At 35.1% G+C, this 20930-nt stretch overlaps 3 protein-coding genes across 3 annotated transcripts; all 3 read right to left on the bottom strand.

Annotated features, from left to right (window-relative positions):
* Positions 1-1268: 1268 nt before the first annotated feature.
* Positions 1269-2443, bottom strand: LOC129888471 (glycine-rich cell wall structural protein 1.8-like). Its single transcript, XM_055963444.1, has one exon. It carries the CDS (start codon positions 2425-2427, stop codon positions 1501-1503), a length of 927 nt encoding a protein of 308 aa, XP_055819419.1. The 5' UTR covers positions 2428-2443; the 3' UTR covers positions 1269-1500.
* Positions 2444-11093: 8650 nt separating this feature from the next.
* Positions 11094-13621, bottom strand: LOC129890754 (glycine-rich cell wall structural protein 1.8-like). Its single transcript, XM_055966242.1, has 2 exons — positions 13533-13621; positions 11094-11826 (listed from the first exon to the last, which is right to left on the bottom strand). Exons 1-2 carry the CDS (start codon positions 13619-13621, stop codon positions 11094-11096), a joined length of 822 nt encoding a protein of 273 aa, XP_055822217.1.
* A 636-nt stretch (positions 13622-14257) lies between these two features.
* LOC129888470 (glycine-rich cell wall structural protein 1.8-like) lies at positions 14258-15401 on the bottom strand. The gene has a single exon (XM_055963443.1). It carries the CDS (start codon positions 15387-15389, stop codon positions 14574-14576), a length of 816 nt encoding a protein of 271 aa, XP_055819418.1. The 5' UTR covers positions 15390-15401; the 3' UTR covers positions 14258-14573.
* Positions 15402-20930: the final 5529 nt, after the last annotated feature.

Here is a 20930-nt window from a genome sequence, read left to right as displayed (position 1 = left end):
CAGCTTCAATAGTCACAAAACCCATGATTTCTGGACAAATTATTAATTTTTTCAAGCCAAATTGTGTCAAAACTTGAAACTTTCCGGAGGAAAAAGAGCATTCTGATGTCTTACAATAATATAAATAAAAGGTTTAAATGAGCTATAAAAAAATTGAATAACGTTCTACTCCATGCTTTGTAAACAGCAACAAATTAAAGAATGCAGCATCTTCAAGAGTCAATATTAGTAGTTGTATTTTTGCTACTATTATAATAAGTACAATTATATTAATTTCTCCCTTTCCTTTCTTTTGTGATTTTATTATTAATAGATCTTTGTTAACTTAAGCATTCAACTTCAGAATTAGAGCCAACAGATATTGAAGAACTTTACTTCCTCCGCTCATTTTTACTTATCACACATTGCTACACAAAAGTCAATGTTCGACTAAATTGAATCAGATTAATTCAATATTTTTAATTTAAATCCTAAATGTTCAAAAATGATATGAAAAATATTATAAGCTATAATATATCTTTTTTATATTAATATGATATGAAAAAATATATTTTAAAATATTAATCAAAATTTATCCAAACTCCTTGCTCTATTCCGCTTAAGGTGGCGTGCCTTAGTCCCATAATCTTATGCCTATACCTGACTAAAAGCGAAACATTAAAGGTAAAAGTGAATGGAAGAAATAACAAATTAAGGATGCAACTTGCAAAGAAGTGCCATCTGTTTCATCAACTTGTAAAAATACTTTTTCCGCATCAAAAGAAGTGTCTTTTAACTCCTATGGATGATGATCATACCTAATCAAAATAGCTTGAAGATCAGTTCTTCAAGGATTTTAACTTTACTATATGGGAAAAAAGGGTAATTTCACCTTCTGACTATGACAAGAAAATGCATAAAAGGAAAGTGGCAAAATGGAGAGTTTGATAGCTTTACCTTACTCATTGCGTCTACAATATCTCCCCCATATATTTATGTGCTCACATGGGGATCACACTCATCCCAGCCACCTACTAGGGGACCAATTATTTTCCAATAACAATATGATCATCGAAATTTCGTTTGCATTTTATTGGTATAGGGTGTCATGTATAGACCCTTATGGGGGTGGGGGGGGGGGGGGAGGGGGTAAATATCAATTTTTTTTCTTAATCTTAGTAACAGTCTAAGTTAGTGGTTATTGAACATTGGAAGAGAACTTTGTTGTAGTCTACTATTTCTACAAGTAGTAATTGCTATTCAATGAAGATTTAAGAAAAAATTACAGATGATAAAAATAAATTGATTATTATATATTTTAATATCAATATATATGAAGGTACATTAAGGATAACAATTGAAGCACAATAGTAATTGACACTACTTCAGTAATTCTCTTAAGCATTCTTTACTAATGGGAATCCAACCATGCATGCATTAAGACCACACTTCGACAGGAGGAGCATTTGTTATAGGTTCTTTTAAGGTTTTGAATATATATATATATAGAAGTTATGAAGTTCAAGGAATGTAGCCACCATGGCCACCTCCACCACCACTTCCACCACCACCGGCATGCCCACCTCCATAAGCTCCTCCTGCACCACCACCTGCTCCTCCACCACTTCCATATCCACTACCTGCAGCTCCTCCTGAACCATAGCCTCCTCCACTACCTCCTCCATGGCCTCCTCCTCCTCCATATCCACTACCAGGTAAACCCCCTGCTTCTCCATAACCACCACCACTTCCTCCTCCTTCTCCGCCTCCATAACCGCCTCCTGGAACCCCTCCCGCACCATAACCACCCCCTCCTCCACCACCATATGCACCTCCGTGTTCTGCACCTCCACTATATCCACCACCACTACCACTACCACCTCCTCCACCACCAGCATATGTACCTCCGTGTTCTAAACCTGCACCATATCCACCACCGCTACCACTACCACCGCCTTCTCCACCACCATATGCACCTCCATGTTCTGTGCCTCCGCCATATCCACCACCACTTCCTGTTCCTCCTCCACCTCCATATCCTATTTCATGATCACCACCTACACCATAACCTCCTCCTCCACCATGCCCACCACCACTACCTCCTCCATATCCTCCTCCATGCTCTCCACCAGGTGAATAACCACCACTACCTCCACCACTACCACCACCTTCACCACCCCCACCCCCATATCCACCATGATTAACTATACCTTCATAACCACCACCACCTCCATAACCTCCACCTCCACCACCTCCATATCCCGCAGCTCCACCACCCCCATAACCGCCTCCGGATCCACCACCATGCCCTGCACCATAGCCAATGGTGACACCCACATTGTAGCCAAGACCTCCCTCTAGATTGAGGAGAGCTCTAGAAGAAGCATAACATATGGTTACACTCAGTAGCATAGAGAAAAACACAATAGAAACCTTATGATTAGCCATGGAGGAATGTTTTGTGAATCCCACAAATTTGGTTTTGATATGCAAACAATTAAGCCTATATATATATATATATAGATATTCTCCCCCCACAAGCATGTTGTGGTAGGGTGATGGTCCAAAACCGTGTCAATGAGCAAAGAGTGGTTGAAGCACATGCAAGAAGAAATGTTTGCTTCCCCCACTATAGCAATCTTCACAAAAATACACAACAAAGTGGAAAATGGGGAAAAGAAGACATACTCTAAAATGAAATACCGTTTCCGTTTTAATTTGGTTGTCCTATTTTTATTTGATCGAAATTTAAGAAAACAAAGAATTTTTTTAATTCTTATGGTCTTAAACATGCAATGTGGGAAGTTAAAGTTAAAGAGTTGCTCAAATAGAAAAGATGCTTCCTTTTCAAAACGGACTAAAAAAAATAAGACAAATAAATTGAAACGAAGAGAATATCATCACTTATTGCACCTAGCTAGTAGACAACAGTATTGTGCTTTTTCTGGCATCCACAACTTTGATTATCACTGCCATTAACAACCCAATGCACATGACTTTGATGATGAAGTTATTCTATCCAATATTCCAATTCAAACAGTTATTAATCCTTAACGAAATATTACTTCGTCCATTTTAATTTCACATTTTTTTTTGGTAAGAAAGGATAATTATATTAACACTTAATATGCATCATTACAAGAGAGTGACAGTGCTACACTATTGTTAGTGTTTGGGGGTAGAACAATATTATTACTATTACAAAAAAATCTGTCACAAGATGACTTTGTTAGTCAAACAAAAAAAATTTCAGTCTTGTCTACCTTTATCTTCTCCAAGACAAACATCAGTGGAACTTCCCAGCAAAAAAAGGAGTTGGCTTGCGACAATTTGGTACCATCCTTAGCAAGTGCATCCGCCACTCCATTTTCCTCCCTGTAGCTATGCTGTATTTGGGAGGAGGGGGGGGGGGGGTTCCAGACGGTGTAGCAGATCCCTGCAATCAGATAAAATATTTGCATAAGATGGGTGATCGTTTAGTACTAAATTTGGGATTTTTTATAGTTCGTATGGATTTTCAGTGGTATGGCAGAAATGCAAGGCAAGACTGCGTACAATAGACCCTTGTGGTCAGGCCCTTCCCCGGACCCCGCGCATAGCGGGAGCTTTAGTGTACCGGGCTGCCCTTTTTTTATGAGATTCCTATCCAAAGCTATTTTTAACCCTTGTACCAATGCTAATAGTTTCGCTGTTATACTATTTGTACTATAGAGATTTCCCATGTATCCTATTACCCAATGTTCTTCACAGTTTCTAATTACTCCTCCGATCCCTTCTTTTCCTGTAGAGATGTTACAGCCATCCGTATTTAGTTTGTAGCCGATTAGATCAGAGGAGGTTTCCATCTTAGATAAGTGACTATGTATTCATTAGTACTTTTTGGACAGTGTGTGAGACGATGGTATTCCACGGCGTGGTTCATAATATGGTTCAAACAGATTTGTTCGCGGGAGTTATTGTGATGATTATTGTTTCTTACTAACCATATATTCCATATTACGAAGGGAAAGAGCTCTTCCCAATTTATTCTCTTGTTAGGGATTTTGAGATTGAGTTCCTTTAGGTTCTTTAGCCAGTCATGGTTACTTTGTATTAATGATTAGGTTAATCTTGTGGAAAGCTCCCAACTTTTGCCAAATTTTTCTGGCATTTGAGCATTCAAGGAAAATATGTCGAATTGTCTCTGTAGAGTTGCATATAAGACAAGTCGAGTCAGTGCCTATCCCTATGGATGCTAAATAGCTTCGCGAGGGTATTCTGTTATGTTGACAAAGCCAGAGAAAAAATTAAATCTTGTTAGGGCAATGTAGTCTCCATATCCAGTTGAAGTTTGTAGGAATGTTATTTGGGTTAGCCTTTTTTCTAGTGAGGAATTTATATGCGGAACTTGTTGTCAATATGCCTTGAGGGTTGAATTTTCATGCAGCACTATCCTTATGGTGATGAATTTGAGGAAAGTAGGTAGTTTTGAGGAGGTTATTTATTTCTAGAGATAGTTCAAATGATAATTGGTGGTTGGTTATTAGTTCGTTATTGTTGACAATGTCACTCACTTTATAGGAGATTTCATGTTCCGTCAAGGGTCCCTAGATTAATTCTTTAATGGTTTGGCCATTTTGTATCCATCTATCAAACCAAAAGGAGATTGATAGAATCCTCGAGTACCCACACTATTCCAAATTTTACACTATCCCAGCTGCACATAAGGTCTTAGGGCTATGTGATGGTTTAGTAGAACAAGTTCTTTCTAATATTCCTTGTGTTGTATATTTTCTCAAGAGGGTGCTTGCCCATAGAGATGTAGGTTCTTTAAAGGTTCGCCATGCTAGTTTGGCTAATAGAGCCATGTTCCTTTGATCCGTTAGTTGTATACCTAGCCCTCCCTCAGTTTTTTTGGTAGCCAGTATCTCCCATTTAAGCAAGTGTAATTTTCTCTTATCACTGGTGGAGCCCCAAATAAAATTCCTTTGTAGTTGATCAATTTTATTGGTGATGCTTTTGGGGAGCTTGTTAATTTGTATAACATGAGTCGGGATATTGTTGAGGCAAGCTTTTGCTAGGGTTGTTCTTCCTGCTATATTTAGGAAATTTATTTTTCATCCCGCCATTTTGTTTTTCATGTTATCAAGTATAGATTGAAAATCAATAGCCGATCTTTTTTGGTAAGATATTGGGAAGCCTAGGTATTTTTCAAAGTGTTTACCATTTTTAATACCTAATAATGGCGAAGTTTCATTTTGGAGTAAGTTCGGGCAGTTTTTTGAGAGGATAAGTTTAGATTTATTTGGGTTAACCACTTATCCTGACAATAGGAAGAAACTTCTAATAGTTTCATTGATAATATTGCAGTTTTCCTTACTATAATTAGCCCGTTTGAATTGACTTATTTTTAATCAACTTATAAGTTGAAAACTGCATATAAGTTAAAAAAAAGAGTAGGTGCAGGCCAACTTTTTTCTTTTGACTTATAAACTGTTTTCAACTTATAAACTGTTTAAAATAAGTTCATACAAATAAACATAACTATTTATTGAGGCTTATTTTAAGTACAAAATGACTTTAAGTTGGCTAGCCAAACACTCAAAAAAAGCTGAAAACAGCTTATAAGCCAATCAAAATGGCCTCCATGTCCTAATAGTACTAGATCGTCTGCAAAGAAGAGGTGAGATAAAGATGGGCCAATTTTTTTTTTATAGGGATCCATCTATTTTTTTTAACATATTCTTCAATAGATCGGGAGAGCATTTTCATATATAGGATGAAGATATATGGGGAGATAGGGTCTACTTGTCTTATTCCTCTGGATGGTTTGAAGTAATTTGTTCTAATTCCATTTACTAGTATGGAAATTTTACTAGTAGTGATACAAGACATTATAAGATTGATTATGTTGGAAGGGAAGTGGAAGAATTTTAGGGTGGTTCTTATGAAAGACCATTCTATCTTATCAAAAGCCTTTTTCAGATCTATTTTTGCAATAAGTTTGACTTTTTTTCCTTTCATTTTCATGAAGTGAGTGACTATTTCTTGGATACTAATAGCGTTATCCGAAGCTTGCCTGTTTTTTAAGAAACTGGCTTGACATGGACCTATTAGGTTGTTCATGAAGGGTCGGAGTCTTTGAGAAATAATTTTTGTGATAACTTTGTAAGTCGTATTACCAGGCTAATAGGTCTAAAGTCTCTAAGGTTGGCAACATTTTTTTTTGGGGGGATTAAACAAATAAATGTTTCATTTATTTGGCTTGGATTCTGGTCCACTTCAAAGGCATGTTTACAAAGATTGTTGATAAAACTACCTACGATATTTCAATATTTTTGATAGAAAAAAGGGTGTATCCCGTCAAATTCAGGAGCTTTAAAAGATTTAAAGGATTTTATTGCTTGAAATATCTCCTCATTTGTGGGTATTTCACCTAGAATAGAGAGGTCTAGATGATGATTATCACTAATCATAAGGAATCTCTCTATTGGTGAAAGATGATGATGAGTAGTAAATAGATTTTTGAAGTATTCGAATATTTCTAAGCTTATATCATTTTGGTTATAAGACCAGTTTCCGTTGTCATTTTGAAGAGCTAGAATTCGATTTCTTCTTCTTCGGTTGAGGGTTGTTATGTGAAAGAACTTTGTATTCGCATCACCTTCGTTTAACCAATTTACCCTGAATTTTAATTTCCAGAATTCCTCTTCAGTTTTTAGAATTTGGTTGAAATCTTTAATCAGTTCTTGCTCTAATTTAGTAAGGAAGCTGCTATGCCCATAGTATACTGATTTTTGGATGCCTTCTATTCTTTTCAGGATTCTTTTTTTTATTATTATTTATAAAAAATGTTACCAAAGACATTCCTATTCCATTTTATAGCCATTTTTTGAAAGTCGGGAATTGCTTGGAGGATTTCTTTCCCTTCTTCCCATGATTTTTTGATGATATTTATGAAGTCAGGATGGAATGCCACATTGTCTCGAGTCTAAAAATATTAAGACGTTTTTGTAAGATGACAGCAAAAAGTTCAAAGTAAGAACAAAGCAAATTCCCTTTTTCTTTATACATGTTACATAGAAGTTGATTAAATTCCTATTTGTATTATATATACATTTACAAGTTTTATGTAGTAATAAGGACTTCTCTATTTTACTACAGTATACGGAGACACATATTCAAGATTAATTATTAATTCGTAGTGTATATATAATTTTTTAGTTTTTCCTTTAATCAAACATTACTTCATTGTTTTAGAGGCCATCGATTATGTCATATTCTTATCTTCTGAAAGTTGAAACTCTCATTGAAGGGATAAAAGTAGCAGGTGGTTAGAAGATTAATAAGTCTCTCTTTATCGATCATTTAATGTATTTTCTGATTAATTAATATGAGAAAATTTTATTTACATAATTTCTGAATATTTAAATCCTGATAAAAATTAATTAATCTAGTTATTTATATATGGTTATGATAATTTGTTAAGTTGACCGTTAAAAAAGCGAAAGTATCCACTATCCATCAAATTGGACTTGGCAATTTAACCTTTTAGTGGAATGCAGTGCTACTTCTATCTTATTTTGTATAAGAAGATGTTTGATTAGATATGAAGGTTTTCTTAAAAAAAAGTTTTTTTTTGTGATTTTAAATATATCATAATATTTATGTGTCGATAAAAAAATGTAAATACAAAAGAGTATGCAACACATAAAATTGAATTGAGTGAATCTTATAATTAATTCACGAGGACCTCACCAGCCTTCTTTCATTTTTTTCTCTTTAATTTTTGTGGATGAGAGGACAGATTTTCAAATTCAAAATTACTAGCTTAATCAACAATCTTAATATTAAAGAGCCCAACAAGAGCCAAACATGTCCAAATAATTTACAAACCTCCTTGAATTTTGTATAAAATGATTGGGTAAGCATAAACTAGTTTCATCTCGATGATCATGTATAGATTTTGGTATACCAAATTCAAATATCGAACTTTTTGCACTTAAAATAATCAATACACAATACTTATTTATCTATTTTTTTACTAAAAAAGGGAAAAATGTTCCACTTGCTATTTTCGTTTGTTTATTAGACGTTTGATTAATATTTTATTCTATTTTCAACAATAATCTTCACTCTCGAGATCGTCCAATGTAATGTTGCTAATTAACTATAGCATATGCATGCAACATAGAGAGAATACACGAATTTGACAACACATTTTTTCTAACATTAAAATGCACCAAATTTCACAACACATCTTTCTATTTAGACGTCACATTCTTACATTCAAATTAAAAGAAAAGAGTATAGCCCTATATTATGAGCAGTCATTGCTTTTATAAATTAGACCTCTTCTTACTTTAATTTGATCATCTTATTTTTAATAGTATAGATAATTAAGAAGAGGAAATCCTTTGCATATTCTGAAGAGAATAAGCTTTCAAGGGGCATAACCATTACCATCACCACCATGTACGGATCCAATCCCTTCACCACCACCATATCCACCTGCATGTCCACCACCGGCTCTGTCACGACCCAACTAGGGCCGCGGCGGATACCCGATAGTGTTATTCCGAGCACCTACTATAATGTATCCTATTCCTACTACTGAGTGGGCCGAATGAGCGATACCATTGTCATTAGCATAATTATAACCATGTGTCAACAAACTTTGCTAACATATTACACAACGACGAACAAAGTTGCAAAACATCTAGCTGTACATATCTGTCTACGAGCCTCTAAAAAATATACATATGACCACAAGGAGGGCCAGTTTCTGCCGTGCCCAAATATATACACAAAAGTAGTACCAATAAAATGAAGCTCCGAAACAACTGGAGCGCTCTCAGTGTACTGCTGATGGAACTCCTAAGGACCGAATTCGTCTGCCTGCCTACCTGCGTGGCATGAAACGTAGCGTCCACAAGAAGGGACGTCAGTACGAGTAATGTACCGAGTATGTAAGGCATGAAAATCAGCATAATAAAGAACATAAGGTATGAGCAACCATATTATAGAATCATAGAACATATAGTGAGATAAGAGAGTAACCTGTACATATGAGTGCCCTTTTAGGCCGGATGCCATGCATGCTTGTCTTTCCTTTAAAAATATTTCTTTTTCATATACATAGAAAGTAGAACATGTCATAGCATCGAACGATGTCAGCTCGCCCACATATGTCCCGCGTCCGGGCATCCCGCGTCCAAGATGAAAATTACGCCAACTGATCAGGTGGCAATGCGTCTATAGCGCAATATATGGCCCTTCCCCATATCCCCCATATACATATACATATGTCATATAAACAGCATGCATGAGAGCCCAACGAAAGCTGTGTATCTATCGGAGTGACGGAAGGTCGGTAACCTCCGATTATATTATGGACTTACCATGGTCGCTTTATCTCACCTTGAAGGAATAATTATTATAAGATGAGACTATCAACGAAGGATAATCTTAAGAGAACGTAGAATAAAGTCACAATCTCATAAGGTGCCAAACCACTTACATATGCACATAGAGAAAATTGTTAAGACCGGTGGTTACATACATGGATCGACACATGAAGGCTCAGAAATAAGTTTCGAGTTCTATGAAAAGGAAATTTCATTAAAATCATACATATACATGTACATCGTTTGCTTGTTTATCGAAGATCATGCCAAAAAAGTAAGGGTAAGCCTTGCATACCTTGTCCGCTTCCTTAATCAATCCCACTCAACTCTTGGCCTTCCCAAAATCTATAACAATGTTAACGAATGCAAACATTAGCTGTAGATATCCAAGATTCTCATCCTAAACTAACATTTTGTCTATCAAAATTTTGGCAGCACTTCCCCTGTAAATACACCATCCCCGAAAATCTAACTCGGTCAATTTTATCAACAACAATTCGAGAATTCAACTCGGTCAAATTACCAACAACAATACCAATCAATATACTACTTCCTCCAAGACCTTCCAACTCCAATAAGAACAATAACAATCTAATCCCTTCTTTCAAATTCAATTGCGACAACCCAATAATTTACACACTAACCACAATATACTAACAACATTATCTTCCATATATGCAAGAACATTATATTCAATTTACATAACTTCTAAAACAAGTCTCCAACTATTACAATTTTACTAAGAGCATTAAGCTTTTATTAGCAACATAGAGTCCATAACAACAACTAAAACATTAAATAGAATCAATTCACCATAACTTGTCAAACCACCCCCACATCCGGCCACCACAACTACATGCATATTTTCATGAATTTTCCATCCATTTCTATACTTTACAACCACCTACTATATAAAATTAATCCATTCTTTCTACACAACATCACACATGCACGACCACACACCAACACACATATTTTCATATGCTTCATCCATTTCTTTACTCTACAACATATACCAACCATCCATAACATATAAAAGAAGATTGAAACCTTACCTTTTCCACTTAGTTCTTCAACTTAGCTAGAGTTGTGCCTTGCAAGAATGAATGGTTTTCTTGCTCCAACAACTACTCCACTTTGTTAAGGACCCTCCAATTAGTTGTTTGGCTAAGAAAGAATAATTTTTGGTGAGAATTTTTTCCAAAATTCTTGCCTATTAGAACATGGCCAAATGACCCTTTTTATTTTCTCCCTTTCTTCTTGCTCTCCAAGCTTCTTGAAACTTCTAGAAAATAAAAAATCCAAGATGACTAATAAGTCATTCTTTTGGGCCTTTTTCTTTTTCTTTTAAATATATCCATATGGGCTTTGGCCCATCACTATGGATGGCCACCTAGGCCCAAGTGATCAAGTCCATTCTTTTTTTGCACTTCATGAAAATTTTATTTCCCAATTTCTAAATTTGCCCTTATCTTTCTCCATATTTTCATGAGTCATATTGCGAATTTTCCTTTTTGCCCCTAGCCATTCTTGATATTTTCACTTCATAATTTTCATAAACAACTTGTGTGCTAAATAAAATAAAAATATGACCTTATTTTTAACTTCCCGTGATTCTTCTCGAATTATACGAAAATATCAAAATGTGGGATATAATAGGCTCCATCTCCATCGCCACCACCATATCCTCCTGCTCCATGAGTTCCACCTGCACTACCACCTGAACCTTCACCACTTCCATATCCGCCACCTGATGCTCCTCTGTCTCCCTCCTACTGAACCACCTCCACCACCATATCCACCACCTGGTGCTCCACCAGCACTGTATCCACCACCACTTCCACCTCCAGCACCTGCACCCGATACACCACCATGTGCTCCACTAGAAGTCGCTTCACCACTGCCACCACCACCTCTATGACCGCCTCCACTACCATATCCACCACCGATAGAGGCTCCTCCATCACCGGCTTCACCTCCACCGCCACCATCATATCCTTCTACTCCATGAGCTTCACCTGCACCACTGCCAGAACCTTCACCACTTCGATATTTGCCACCTGATGCTCCTCCGACTCCTCCGACTGAACCACCTCCACTGCCATCTCTGTGACCACTTCCACCACCATATCCACCACCTGGTGCCCTACTAGCACTGTATCCACCATCACTTCCACCTCCTTCACCTGCATCCGATCCACCACCATGTGCTCCACCAAAAGTCGCTCTACCATCGCCGCCACCACTTCCATGACCGCTTCCACCACCATATCCACCGCCTAATGCCCCACCAGTACCATATCCGCCAACACTTTCTGCTCCTTGACCTGCACCAGATCCACCGACAGCAGCTCCACCGCTATCACCATCACTGCCTCCACCACTTCCACCTCCGTATCCACCTCTTGGTGCTCCTCCAGCACCATATCCGCTTCTACCACCTTCACCGCTACCACTTCCACTGGCATAACCACCATGATCCCAGTTACAACACCACTTCCACCATCTCCATCGGAACCTCCCCCACCACCACCAGCATAGACTCCAACCTTGGCCCCAACACCAATATCAAGACCGATGAGAGTTCTTGCAGCAGAACATATTCCTAAACTCAATAAAATAAAGAAAATAATGTTAAAACGTCTAGTACTACTCTTCGCCATTGGAATAGATAGTTGAATATGAATATTGCATGGATTCATGAATGCTATTTATAGATGTTTTATAGGATAATAAAAGCGCGTCTATGCCAAAAGTAGGGGTGTACATGGACCGGGTTGGTTCAGATTTTTTACAAACCAAACCAAATCATTTGTGTCGGGTTATTAAATCTATAAACCAAACCAAACCAATAAAAGTCGGATTTTTTGATATCAATTTTTTTTGGGTTTTTTTGGGTTTTTCGATTTTTTCGGGGTTTTTCATAGTATCTAATAAAAAGCACATAGCAGTACTTCTTAAAAAGAGTTCTAGTACAAAATATCAACATATAAGATGGAGGCAGAACACTATTTGAAGTTTTAACTTTATAATATAACTTTATAAGATGAACTTTTTTTTGTATATTATTTAGATGGACTTCTCAAGTCCAAATCTAAATGTAAGAAAGAAAACAAAAATTATGAAATTTTTTAAAAAATATTTATAAATTACATTTTAATAAATATTTTTATGTATAACATAATTTAAAAGTAGTATATTTATAATCGGGTCGGTTTGGGTTCGGTTTGACTTTTTTTAGTTAAAACCAAACCAACCCTATAATGGTCGTTTTTTTTTCCAAACACCAAACCAAGTCAAACCAAACCACTAGTCGAGTTTTTTTCCCGATTTGATTCGATTTGTCAGTTTGATGCGGTTTATCAATTTGCCCTGTGCAGTACTAGCCAAAAGTACATAGAAAGAGCTAAGGATCACACCAAACTCCAAAGTGGAAATAAAAGGAAAGGAAGACAAACTCTAAAATGATCATTTAATTTGCACTAGTTAATCAACTGTGTGCTTTTGCTGGCATCCACAAATACTTGATCATCACACAATACATTCACACCCTAATGCGTCTATCCTAAGTCCGGGGAATATTGTAGCTGATCCATGCTATAGTACATTATATTTGTTTGGTGATCGTATATATTAGTGTTAATTTAAGGTATTAAAAGTAGAGATTAACTTAACGTAATTCAGACTTAATGGCTTGGAAAGAAGGATTCTTTTGAAGTTCTTAAGTAGCATCTTACTCCTTCTTTTTCAATTTACGTGATATAGTTGGAATGAAATGGTCACACAACAATCACTAGAAAAAACAACAAGGAAAATAAAATAAATGCATTAATTGAAGATAATCTACACATTTTCAATATCTTTTTTCATATTTGCCCGTCCAAACCTTATTACTTATTTCATTTCATATCATACATTTTCTTATAACTGGGACATTGTGGCCAACTTGCGTGTACTTGAACTAATTTATCGAGTTACCTATTGTTTCTCAAGTCACAGACACAAATACGGAAAACTTTGTCCACTCAAACGTGGACAAATGATAGTTAAAGAAATCACCCGTGTAATATATTTTTGCCTCCGTTGAAACAATTATATTTTTTAAAATTATGAATTCATATTTAATTTTTGTTATAATTTCATAAATGTTTATACATAAATCTATACATCACGTCAGAAATACTAAATTCAAATAAATCCGATACCACAAAGCTATATCTGGCTTTGCGTGAGGGAGAGAGACGGCAATCAGGCATCTCTATGTACTATAATTGTATGCATCTTGTTACAGCCGGATAGTATTTTCGCCTTTGGTTTCTAAAAGAGATACCCTAATTCGACTATACTATGAGAATTGAGGACAGATTATTGTCCAAATTCGACCTTAATTGTAATTTTTATTCATAATTCATAAATAACCTTAAAAGAGCCTAGTAACAAGCATAGGTTTAGCTGGAATAATTCTTTGTTCAGATACTTCTATTATATATGATAAGTAAATTAACCATCATATGAATCATTCTGTTGTGCGTAGTTTTTGTTTCCTTAGTAGCATGGACGGTTAATATATACTCATTTTGTATCATGTCTGTCTTTGTTTTTTTAGTTTATTTAAAAATGATGTCTCTTTTCTTTTTTGGTATTTCTTTACTTTTAATTTTTAATATGACATGTTTAAGATCATAAGATTAAAGACTATTTTGATATTCTACATATCTTTAGTTAATAAATATAATAAAATTCAAAAGTATTGTTTGTTTTTCATTTGTACGTTCATTTATAGTCCTCACTTTCTTTAAGGTCAAACATTTTCCTGCTGCTTTATTCTTTTCTTTCTTTACTTGGTCGTTTAAGAGTGTTATATTTTTATGTTTTCACCTGTAATCTTGAGATCGTCCAATGAAATATCACTACTGTATATAGCATCATGCATGCAATGAATAGAGAACGTACACAGGAGTTTGCTAAACCATTTTCTTACATTATATGCTCCAAATTGCAAGACACCTTTAATTTTCTTAGACATCTTCTTTTGCAATAAATATTTGAAAAAAGCAAGCGTGCACATATATAGATTAAAAGCACTTTTCTTGCTGCAACATTTTTAATTTGCTTTCATAAATTACACACGATTTGATCATTTTATTTTTAATTGTATAGATATTTAAGAAGAGGAAATCATTTCCAAACTTTGAAGAGAATAAGCTCTCAAGGGGCATAACCATCACCACCACCATGTCCGGATCCACCCCCTTCACCACCACCATATCCACCTGCATGTCCACCACCTTCACCACCCGCATAGGCTTCTCCACCACCTGCTCCACCTCCACTGCCGCCTCCTCCTGCTCCATGAGCTCCGCCTGCTCCACCACCAGCACCTTCACCGCCTCCATATCCGCCACCTGATGCTCCTCCATCTCCTCCTGATGCTGAACCACCTCCACCGCCACCTCCGTGGCCGCCTCCACCACCATATCCACCGCGTGGCGCCCCACCAGCACCGTATCCACCACCACTTCCACCTCCTTCACCTGCACCCGATCCACCACCATGTGCTCCACCAGCAGTCGCTCCACCTCCACCACCACCACCTCCGTGGCCACCTCCACCACCACCTCCACCGCCTGACGCCCCACCAGCACCATATCCACCACCACTTCCACTTCCTTCACCTGCACCAGATCCACCACCATGTGCTCCACCAGCAGAAGCTCCACCGCCACCACCACCACTGCCTCCACCACCTCCACCACCATATCCACCTGGTGCTCCTCCAGCACCATATCCACTTCCACCACCTTCACCGCTACCACTTCCACCGGCATAACCACCATGGTCCCCAGCTACAGCACCACTTCCACCACCTCCACCGGAACCTCCTCCACCGCCACCAGCATAGACACCAACCTTGGCCCCAACACCAACATCAAGACCGATAAGGGTTCTTGCAGCTGAACATATTCCTATACTCAATAAAACAAAGAAAACAATGTTAAAAACTCTAGTACTACTCTTCGCCATAGGAATATAACAAAATAGTTGAATATGAATATTTGCATGGATTCATGAATGCTATTTATAGATTTTCCGGAAAATAATAAAAGCGCGTCTATGCAAAAAGCACATATAAAAGTGGTCCATTATAATTCACTAACACTTTGTCACATGCTTAATTTCATATAAATTCTAAGTATTAGTAGTTTTCCTAGTGTGCTTGTGCTGTCTCCCATTATTCTCTCTCTATTTTTTTATATACTTCTCATAGGGAATCCAAATTCGGTTTCATATTATCTATTTATATAAAGAGTAAAAGATGGCTAATTCTATCCATCACATAAATATAGCTTCTTTTTTTTTGTAAATGCTTTGTATTTTCTTCGTGATATCATATTAGATAAAAGAGGTCTTTGAATTCAAGTCTCACCAACATTTACTATGAATTTTTTTTCCCTCTGATTGGCCCATGTGGGATATGTTAAATATATAATAAAATTAATAAAAATGTATTGTCTTTTGGATGGGACACATGGCACTTCAACAAATAAAAGATTTAACGATAATTATTTAGCGGTAATATATAATTGCCGCTATATTATATTTAGCAATTAGCGGCAATAATAAATATAAATATTTATAGCCAACACTCTATATAAATGCCGCTAAAAGCTTTAGCAACTCTGAATGCAATGATATTAATTCAATAACCACTAAACGAAAAATATATTGCCACTAAATGTCTGTTTTGTTATAGTGTAGTTACGTTATACAATTAGCTTAACAAATAAAATATGAGATATTGGAAGGATTTCGACTACATCCACCAATACAATGTTGTGCGTTTTGACTATTCGATTATGAGATTTCTAAGTGTGAATGCTTAGGTAACTAACCGTAGCAAATGCTGCCGGCCTGTTGTATATACATACACAATCATATACTACTTCGGCCCCATTTTATAGGAACGTATTTGATTGAGTTCAAAGTTTAGAAAAGAAAAAAAAAACTTTTAAGATTTCTAACCAAAAAAAAGTACTGAACTTCCGGTAAATATCCTAAAATATCATTAACTTAACACGTGCCTGAGTTCTTACATTGGAATAGAAGCTGATTGGGGCAGGTTGGCGCTAGGCTCAAGATTACTCTTGTTTTCTGGTGTAAGCAGAAAGGTAACGTTCTATTCATTCCATAAATATAATTAATCATTCGTGTTAGAATGTAAGCTTTCACCAAAACAATTGGAATGAGGTCCTTATTAGAAATTAATACAGAAATATAAAAAACAAAAAAGTAAAATCAGATTCAAGATTTTAAGTGGAAATTTTTTGCTTAAGGGAGAAAAACTACTATCTGTTCCACAACATTTCAGCTCAAAACTTCACGAAACAACTGAGCCAAAGATTTAGATTACAAGTTCTTGCAATCTAGGAATTGCACTCACAATCCCTTCCCTCTTCTTGTAACAACTCTGTTACAGATCTGAAGCAATAACTCTACTGCTTCCTAAATCGCTAGACTCCTAACTTATTTAGACTTCAAGTAGTCTCCATAACTAACTCTAGTTATTTTGGTCAGATAAGCAAAAACCAAAATAATGAACTGATCTAATTTCCTTTATATATTAGGAATAGACCTTACAAGATTAAGACCCAGAAATTATAACTCTAAAACAAGGACAAAATGACTGATAACTCTATGAGGTCCTTGATCTTCTTTAAGAGCAAATTTCAGATTCTTGAAACCATGAACTTCAATGGATTTTTTCTTTTAATTGTTCCAAAAAGCCGAATGAGAATGGTTGCAAAGAATGTATATATATCAATGATATATATTCCGTTGAACGATTTGTATTGGATAGACAACTGTCTCTCTGCACAGGGATTTGGCCGCGTACACACAGATCTGCAGACTTGGCAGGATCTGTTTTGTACTATTTATCTGTTGTCATTATCAACAAGATGTCCTCAAAAGGACCAAATCCTTTACTTGTTCTCTGAGTTTGTTAAATCATCAAAACCAACTCAGTGAGCATTATCAATTCAGAAATCTGTTAATGTGCACTCTAATAGGTAGAAATTGTGAATACCTCTTAATTTAAAATTATTATTTTAAGAATTTGGAGTGAACAGGAAAGAGATTTTCAAGAAGAGCGAAATAATAAAGATCCAAAGGTTTAGTTAATATTTTGGTATAACTCTTAAATCTCTCAATTAAGATTAGTTGATATTTTGGTATAAGTTGCTTCTATGCTGCTGATGGTCTGTTTTCCCCTGCTTTGTAAATCCTTTTGCTTCCTTGTAAATCTTTTAGCTGGTTTAAAAGTTGTATAGTAAACATTAGGTGATTTTTTCTTATCTGTTTTATCATTGGTGGACAAAGTTACATGATACATGTTATTGTTGGGAGAAAATAGATATCTCATGGAATAAATCAAGCTGCGAACAAGCTAGTCTACTAGTTATTAAAAAAATAAATAAATCAACTTTCACGGTCTTTCGGAAACAGCCGCCCTACCTTTTAAGGTGGGGGTTAGGTCTGCGTACACTCTACCCTCCCCATACCCCACATGGTGGGATCACACTGGGTTCGTTGTTGTTGTTGTAAATAAATCAACTTATCATTCCTTGGATATATTGGTTGATTTCCTAAAAAGATACTTCTATTCGACAGCTATGAGAATTAAGAAGACAGATTGCCCAAATTCGACATTTATAGTTAATATAAAGCTAGATAAAAGAAAAGTGACGTGGCACCTCTTTTTCGCCAAGGATCCTATTTATCTTTTGTCTCATTTTTTTGATAATTTTTTCTATTTATTTATTTATTGTTATTGTACAAAAATGAATTTGTCAATTACTACTCCATTTATTCATATGCTTTAATATAAAAATTTATTTGTCTTTATTTCCATTATTCCTATGACTTTTCATGGTCATAACTCCTAAATCATATTAATAGATCATTTGGTATTTCATATTTTTGTCCTATAAATGGAGGTATTAGAAAATTTTGTTACAAAAGAAACACAAATTTATATGTACAGTAAAGTTAGGGATTAAGTAGGTGAAGATTGCTCATCTTTTTGGCTATAAATCATAATTTTTTAAATAACTTTATGAAAAGTATTTTATAGCTTATATATTGCTTTTAGATTCTTTACTTATATGAAATTTGATTATTTTCTTGCAGGTGCTTTTTTGGTTGAATGAAAAATTTCACCTTCTTCATGATATTCATCTTTTGATTAATGGATCGAACTTCAATCTAGCAATTTAGTGAGAAAAATTTGAACAAGCTTTCGTAATTTTTTTTTCGAAAAGGTATAATTTTTTTCCCTACTTACATGTAAGTCATATTTTTATTATGTGAATTTATTGTAAAACTTGACAAAAATTTTAAGTAATGCAAATTTTAGTATATTATATCAATAAAAGTGTTGAACAAAAAGTTATGAAGTAAACACAAAGATAAATTATATAAAACTAAATTTTTTAATCTAACAACTAAAAAGAATTAATAAAAGAGGAAAACTAGCTATAGGAAAAAAATACTCGATCATGTAGGACAAAAATATCAAATAGTTGTGCAAATAAATTTTTCATCAAACTTACCTAATGTTTGTACTTTCACCTTTATATAAGTTTTGGTGATTTCTTTGTAAGATAAGAAGCTTAATTCTCAAAAAAATATTAAAAATGAGAAAAAAATAACAAAAAAAAGAGACAATAGACAAAATGATACTCTTTAAATGGTTGTTATGATAGATACACTATAAGTGAACAATGATAATTTATATTTATGTATAATAACAAAATTAGGAATACAAAAAGTGACACCTCTTTTTGGTCAAGAACTATCATTTTTTAAAATTATTTTTTGGAATTTTTCTCTATTTTTCCTTATTTATGTGCTATATTAAAAATATTTTTTAAAAAATACCCATTTCACTTTTTAATTATGTTAAATATGAAATGTTAAGAATCTAAAAAAAGGTCATTTTTTTTAAATTTTCTTTAATGCAAAATTTAATGGACTTTATTTTCATTACTTCCATAACTTTTTATTATTATAACATCGAAAATAATTAATAGTCATATTCATTATATTATTTGATATTTTATATTATAGTCTTATAAATAAAGATATTATAAAACTTTGTTGAAATAATTAGCATTCTAAGTTGTCAGTTTAAGTTCTCTATTTTCAACTGTTCATTCATATTCTTTTATGCAAAACATAAAGGTCTTTATTTTTATTACTCCCATGATTTTTTTATCATTATAACCCCTAAAATAATTAATAGTCACATTCATGACATTATTTGGTACTCATATTATGTTTTCTATACTTATTTTATTCATTTTTTAGTTTGGCTCAAAAAATAAAATGAAGGCTATTGAATGGTGATCGACTTGTGGGAATGGATTTCAATAAGAGCTTGGAAGATTGTCCATTTATTTTATATTTTTTCTTTCTATTTTTAATGATTAAGATCGTAAAAATGATGTTGCATTATTATTTATTTTTTGTAGTTCCCTCCACGATTTTCCTTTATTTTGTATTTTGTATAAAAAATTTTATTGTCTTAACTATATATTTTTTTTTGGTTCAAAAAATAATTTATGACTGTTGAAAATCAGCTAACTACTAACTAAACGTTTTTTCTATAAAATCAATTATATGCCTGAGTAAATATATATTGACATCTTATCGTCTTTCATATCTGCGCGAAGTGCGACTAAATTCACTAGCTATTTGTAAGTTTGAATCATAACCTTAAAACAGCCTAACAATTACTCAAGCCGTTTAGTTTATGTTATACAGTTGTTGTCACACCCCGATCTCAACAGGGTGTGATGGGCACCCGACCCCATGCTCGGAGCCGAGCGAACCCATTACCTCATATTACATACTTAATCTATTTAGACTTGTACATCAAAAGAAATAAAAAACATAGATATGCTTTTCAAATCTTGCTTTCCAAAATCCATCATCCCATAAAACTCGTGACATGCGACATAATAACCTATCGGCTGGTGACGCCACTTACAAAGTTGACACTACCCACGACTCTGTCTGCAAAGTCTTTAACTTCGAATGAAACATCATAACGCCTATACTCTGACTCGGCAGCACTCCAGGAACAAGTGGAGTTGCTAACCCCGCTGTAACATCTTCTATAATAGCTTCTACTCGTCTTGGTGTACCTGCACGGCATGAAACGCAGCCTCCGGAGAAAAAGGGGGTCAGTACGAGTAATGTACTGAGTATGTAAGGCATGAAAATCAGCATAACAAAGAACATAAGGTATGAACAACCATATCATAGAATCATAGAACATATAGTGAGATAAGAGAGTAACCTGTACATATGAGTGTCTTTTTAGGCCGGATGCCATGCATGCTTGTCTTTTCCTTTAATAACATTTCTTTTTCATATACATAAAAAATAGAACATGTCATATCGCCCACATATATCCCGCGTCCGGGATGAAAATTACTCCAACTGATCAGGTGGGAATGCGTCTATTGCGCCACATATACACCTCCCCATATCCCCCATATA

The sequence above is a fragment of the Solanum dulcamara genome, chromosome 5 (genome assembly GCF_947179165.1).
Source record: "Solanum dulcamara chromosome 5, daSolDulc1.2, whole genome shotgun sequence".
In the NCBI taxonomy this organism is placed as follows: domain Eukaryota; kingdom Viridiplantae; phylum Streptophyta; class Magnoliopsida; order Solanales; family Solanaceae; genus Solanum; species Solanum dulcamara.
This window is presented reverse-complemented; position numbering and strand designations above follow the sequence as displayed.

Bases quoted from the DNA above. Each gene is read 5' to 3' on its own strand.
- LOC129888471 (XM_055963444.1), bottom strand. From the start codon at position 2,427: ATGGCTAATCATAAGGTTTCTATTGTGTTTTTCTCTATGCTACTGAGT.
- LOC129890754 (XM_055966242.1), bottom strand. From the start codon at position 13,621: ATGCCTGATTGCCGTCTCTCTCCCTCACGCAAAGCCAGATATAGCTTT. The intron at 11,827-13,532 runs GTATAGATTTAT...TGGTTATGCCAG, and splicing joins TTTAGTATTTCTGACGTGAT to TGGAAGTGGTAGCGGTGAAG.
- LOC129888470 (XM_055963443.1), bottom strand. From the start codon at position 15,389: ATGGCGAAGAGTAGTACTAGAGTTTTTAACATTGTTTTCTTTGTTTTA.